Source organism: Clupea harengus, chromosome 1 (genome assembly GCF_900700415.2).
Source record: "Clupea harengus chromosome 1, Ch_v2.0.2, whole genome shotgun sequence".
In the NCBI taxonomy this organism is placed as follows: Eukaryota; Metazoa; Chordata; class Actinopteri; order Clupeiformes; family Clupeidae; genus Clupea; species Clupea harengus.
In genome coordinates this window covers 2,768,996-2,774,995 of record NC_045152.1, presented here as the reverse complement: position 1 = coordinate 2,774,995, position 6,000 = coordinate 2,768,996, and the positions used below count along the sequence as shown (strand labels likewise).

At 45.7% G+C, this 6,000-nt stretch overlaps 1 protein-coding gene across 3 annotated transcripts in view; it reads right to left on the bottom strand.

Annotated features, from left to right (window-relative positions):
• Positions 1 to 6,000, bottom strand: part of zgc:158376 (zf-CXXC and PHD_FXL19 domain-containing protein) — a 28,751-nt gene that overhangs the window by 7,048 nt on the left and 15,703 nt on the right. For all 3 annotated transcript variants that reach the window (XM_012842041.3, XM_031564354.2, XM_031564370.2), the window contains exons 8-9: positions 4,682 to 4,845; positions 520 to 684 (exon numbers count right to left, since the gene is read on the bottom strand). In XM_012842041.3, coding sequence (XP_012697495.2) covers positions 520 to 684; positions 4,682 to 4,845 — 329 coding nt within the window. The remainder of the gene's footprint in view (positions 1 to 519; positions 685 to 4,681; positions 4,846 to 6,000) is intronic.

The following is a 6,000-nucleotide window of genomic DNA, read 5'->3' as shown; positions in this document are numbered from 1 at the left end:
TAGGCTTCATGTCAGAGCGGCCAGACAGAAAAGCCTCTCCTCAGTGGAGGAAGGCAAAAAAAAGCACTTAAAGTACTCAAGTCTGTGAGAAGCAAGATTCTCTGGCCTGACAGTCTCCATCCACCCTGACAGAGCTTGAGAGGATCTGCTGAGGAGAAAAATCCCCAAATCCAGGCGTGCAAAGCTGGTCACGTCATACCCAAGAAGACTCGAGGCCGTCATCGCTGCCAAAGGTGCTTCAACTGAATACTGAGTAAAGGGTCTGAATACTTATGTCGATGTGATTTAAGTTTTTCCTTTTTAATAAATTTGCAAAAGTTTCTAAAATCCCGTTTTGCTTTGTCATTATGGGGTACTGAGTGTAGATTATTGAAGGACAATAAGGCTGAAACATAACCCAATATGAAGCAAAAGGGTCTGAATGCACAGTGTGTGTTGGCATGCGTTAGGACAAGCAGGTGGCCGTCGCTGGGGGTTTAACAGCTTGGAAGTGTCTCTGGTGACCCCTGTTGACCTCACCTGAGCGTGTGTCGGCGTTGGGCGGGGCCAGCAGCTCCCTCAGGTTGGAGTCCTTGAGGTCCTCGACGCGGCTGAGGTCCAGCAGGCGCAGACACGGGCACACAGCCTGGCACAGTGCCGACACCGACGCCCACGGGCACCCTGACACGTCCAGCTCCAGCAGGCCTGTAAAGTGGGACGGGTACATTTATACGACTCGGAAAAGCAGAACGGGACATTCCTATTCATAAATGACGGCATGTTCCCGTTTTCCAAATCCTCCACAAACTCAGCTATCGTAAGATGGATGGTTAGTAACCCTAGGCACATTTATACGACTCGGAAAAGTAGAATAGGACATTCCTACTCACGATGACACTACAAACTTCAACCAAAAATAACATCCGAAACCACAAACTCAGCCATCGTAAGATGGATGGACAGTAACCCTAAGAGCATTTATACGACTCGGAAAAGCAGAAGGGGACATTCCAAATCATAATGACACCATGCTCCCATTTCCAAAACCTCCACAAACTCGGCTATCGTAAGACAGACGGATGGTACAGATTCATTTGAGTCTTCTCTAGGTTTAGAGCCTTATTGTGAAATGTATGAATGAACACTTGAGAGAGTCTTAACTCACCTACTAAACCAACTAGACTGCAGACAGCTATAGACAGGACAGGTGACAAGTGAGGATTCTTAATGGGGGGGGGGGTCGTTACATTCCTGTTCTATTCTTTTTTTTTGCATGTTTATTTTATCGCTTTCTTGACTAAATTTGAACATTACAAACACAATCTCATCCACCAAACTAGACTGCAGAGAGCCAGAGGGACAGTTAGGATTTTACTCTTTTCGGAGTTCAGTTGTCGCGTTTTGTTGCAAAATGTTTGATTGTGAAACAAACACTAAAAACACGGAAATGTAGGTAATGAGTCACCCAAGGACTGCAGTGCGCAAAGGCAACATACGAGCGCATTAATTAGAAAAGGAACAAAACTAAAACTGATCAATTATGAAACCAAAATAACATAAAAAAAAAAAAAACTCAATAATCATCAGTATGCAGTTTGAATCCACACAGCACTCATGCGATAAAAACATCTTTATATTTTCAACAGCATTTCAGCAAAACTAAAAGGTGCTTTACAAGTGAGCAGCCAGTGTTACATCAGTCTGGTCGATTAGACAGAGCTGGTTTTGTGAGGGTGCAATGCTTTTGTCTTTATTACATCATGTGAGTTGGACCGTACAAGACTTACAAGAAGCAGTTATAAAAGGGGTTAGCAGACTGTGGAGTTGAATAGGATTGGCAGCCACTGTTAGTGTTGGCCTTGTTCAGGGCAGCCATCAAGCCTTTGTTCAATTGTGACCTCTTTACTAAACACTAAACACCACACACACACACACACACACACACACACACACACACACACACACACACACACACACACACACACACACACACACACACACACACACACACACAGAGAATTGTTCTGCAGACAATTAAATCTCCATCCCTTAAGGCTACGCAGCCATGGGGCACAGCATTAAGAGCTTAGAGAGGAGTTTTAGTGAACAAGGCAAGACAACAAACCTGCACAAATGAGCAGAAATAAAAAGAGGGAAGGGGGAAGGTGAGGGAGAGAGAAAAGACAAATGCAAATGTATGTGAATGACTAATGTATGTGAATGACTAATGTATATGTACGTAAATGACTAACGTGTTTGTATGTAAATGATTAACTATTAATATATATGTACGTAAATGACTAATGTATATGTATGTAAATGACTAATGTGTATGTATGTGAATGACTAATGTATATGTATGTGAATGACTAATGTGTATGTATGTGAATGACTAATGTGTATGTATGTGAATGACTAATGTGTATGTATAATGTCCAGACATGTATACACACCTCCTAAATTGCCGTCAAATATGCCTACTCCTTCTGTTCCGATATTAAAAAGACACACTTTTACAAAGAAACAGATTATCCATGTCTTGCAGGTGAATTCTCTAAGTGGGGTTTCAGGCTCTGTAAAGTGCCTAGAGACAATTGTATTGTTATGGCGCTATATAAATAAAAAAAAAATTGAAAAAAAAAAAACATTTTGGCACAGATCTGGCTGAGGGTGAGCTCCTGCCAAACGGGAACCAGAGGCAGCCGACTGGTGCGGTGATCTGGGCTGGATCCCATCTAGGCTAGACTGCTCTGGGCTGGATCCCATCTGGGCTAGACTGCTCTGGGCTGGATCCCATCTGGGCTAGACTGCTCTGGGCTGGATCCCATCTAGGCTAGACTGCTCTGGGCTGGATCCCATCTGGGCTAGACTGCTCTGGGCTGGATCCCATCTGGGCTAGACTGCTCTGGGCTGGATCCCATCTGGGCTAGACTGCTCTGGGCTGGATCCCATCTAGGCTAGACTGGTGCAGTGATCTGGGCTGGATCCCATCTGGGCTAGACTGCTCTGGGCTGGATCCCATCTGGGCTAGACTGGTGCTGTCTGCCCTAGTCAATGGCTCCAGGTCAGCCTCTCTCTGCACTACTGCTAGATCTCATGGAGAGCGTGCTCAGGACACGTCCACGTCCCCGACCTCAACACTCATCAGTGACACTGACTCTGATTCTCCTTCCACAGCGAAGAGAGCATCTGCCAGCTGAAGGAAAGCTGGGCTTGTCATGTCTGTGAGCTGCACAGCAGCGCACACACACACACACCACACACACACACGCGCAGACTTAGCTGAGATCAACCACACGTTTCTTATCACTCTCGTCTGCTGTCGGAAGTGAGAAGAGCTTTTTACAGTCTGTCTCAGAAGCAGCAAGACAAAACCTGACAGACAAGCCAGAGGCCCTGCAGTGGATCTGATCTGATGAGAGCATCCTCCACACAGGGTTGCTGCCGTGGACTTTGAAGCTGGAAGATGTTGTGCACAGGACGATTATTTATATCATTTTATAGTTACAGTACACAATTATATTTAGCTAACTCTGTGCAGGTCTCTTCACAGCGTAAGGGAGGCCTGCATTGCACTGCAACATGCATTGCATTCACCTTGGTTCTGAACTACTGCTTTGCTTTGGATTGGATTGGAGTGTAGCTAATGAGAGTCAACCCAAATTAAACTGCAGAATTAAACTGGTTGACAGGGACACTGAAACTGATATGACAAAAGCGGAGTTCACAGCAAAGCTCAAGCAAGCTACACACAGACAGCTGGCAGATTAAACTCATTAAACTGAACCCGGTTAGTCGAAGCATCCCTCGTCAAAACAAACGCCTAAATACCAAAACCTTCACCTCTGTAACTGCTGATTAGAATGCAGCAATGCACGGCACTGTCCGTCATGCCCTAACCAACAGGGTCATAATGAGAGTGCATCTCCAGGTCATCCTCTGAACCACTGCCCACTAGTGCCTGATCAAAATAAAGGACCACCAAGCTGTCCTTAATTTCCCCATTTATACACTACATTTCCATCAGTGGACACATAACTTCACTACGGCCAGGGTACAATCACAAGGACCACGAGGTTCAGCACCGGGCACACTGGTGTAGTACTCTGTCTGAGCTCTCAGCTCTCAGCTCAGTCTGACACGGCCTCTTTCACTCACTCACCCCAGCGACCGCAGACGTCTGGCTGCTTTAAAACTCCCACTCCCTAACCCTTTGAATACCCAGGCCTGAATCACAAGGCCTTTAAATACCCAGGTCTGAATCACAAGGCCTTTAAATTCCCAGGCTTAGTGTACTCTAGTCAGAGACCATGGCAAATGCTGACGCAGCAAACATGACTACTGTTTGTGACAGAAAATTGAGTACTTAAGAATTTGTCTATAACGGTGTTTCCCGGTCGGCACATCTGATATAGCAGCAAAAAAAAATGACAGAACACTTCCTGAACGCAGCCTTGAGTTTAGCATAATGTTACTTTGAAGTGAGATCAGTGAATGATATCAGAGAATTTCTACGAGTATATGAGCACAGCATCAGCCCCATATCAGATACTGGTATTGGTACATCCCTGAATTCTAGTCACATAGGTCATTCTCTCCAGTCACTCGCTGCCATTCTATGCACCACCTCCATGATAAAAACCTGGAGTGTCTGTTTCCTTACGCCCTGCCATGGTGTGATGGGGTATGGAGCTGTTCTTACCTTCCAAGCGGTTAATAAGCCACATGAGCTGCTTCTTGGAGATGTTGGTATAGCCCAGGTTCAGTGACACGGGCTGCCGGCGGATTATACCACTCAGCATTGGGGGGGTGATAGAGCGCTGCCGGCTCAGGTCTATCTGAGTCCACAGCCTCTTATCACAACACCTGCAGGAGAATAGGAGGAGGAGAGAGGAGACGACAGAAAGAGAGAAGAGAAAGAAAAGGATAGAGAAGAGGATGAGGAGCAGAGGAGGCAAGGAGAGAAAGAGAAGGAGAGGAGAAGAGGAAGAAGAGAGGAGAGAAAGAAAAAGGATAGAGAAGAGGATGAGGAGCAGAGGAGGCAAGGAGAGAAAGAGAAGGAGAGGAGAAGAGGAAGAAGAGAGGAAGAGAGGAGAAGAAGAGGGGGTGAGAGGAGAGAGGAGAGAACATGGAGGCAGTGAAAATCTCAAATCTCATTCAGTAGATTTGCTAAAAGTATTTTAAGCACATTTGTGCCTCACTGCCGTTGGCAGGATGATGTGCTTGGAGTGAACCACTCTCCCCGTGTGCATATTCTCTGCTGAATGTCAGCAGTTTCTTAGCAAGCCTCCGGGTGATGACACTACTTTTTGAGCTATGTTGCTGGGCAGTGTTGCGAAGCGATGTTGCTCGGGCACTTTCCCCATTGTCATTGGGACGCTTGTCACGATCATCCAATCAGAAAACTAGGAACCTAGGTCATGTGATCGCCTGGCAACATTGCTGAAAAAGGTTGCCCTATGTATCATGACCTCAGGAGACCCTACTAATGAAGGAGGATGTGAGGTCATCCCATCATCGAAGTGAGGAGAGAGACAGCTGGGAGTGATCTACATATTGAACTCACCAGGGTGTAAAGCAATGATGCAACTCAGAGATCAATGCAGGACTGCTTACACGGGCATCTTAGAAATGCCCACCTCACTGATTCCTAATGTTTCACCCAACTCATCCAAACACAGATAGGGTAATGGGAATTCCTCTCTGACCTACGCATGCATATACACACACGCATGCCGCATCATCAGATTTAACTGGCCAATAAGCATCATTGAATCAGAAAGGAAATAAGCCGACTCAAAAAAAAACACCGGACTGAACCGGAGAGACTGGAAATGTATTGAGGAGTGAGGTTTTTTTTTTTGCAAGTCATTCCAGAATTATACTGCACAGATGTAGAATTTAAATGAACTCCCACTCATAAGGGTTGCTGGAGTTTATTATTACATCAAATGGAACATTCAGCTGTCAACAGTCTAATCCCATATTTGCCCTGACCTTTGCCCCCATCTTGTGGGACCA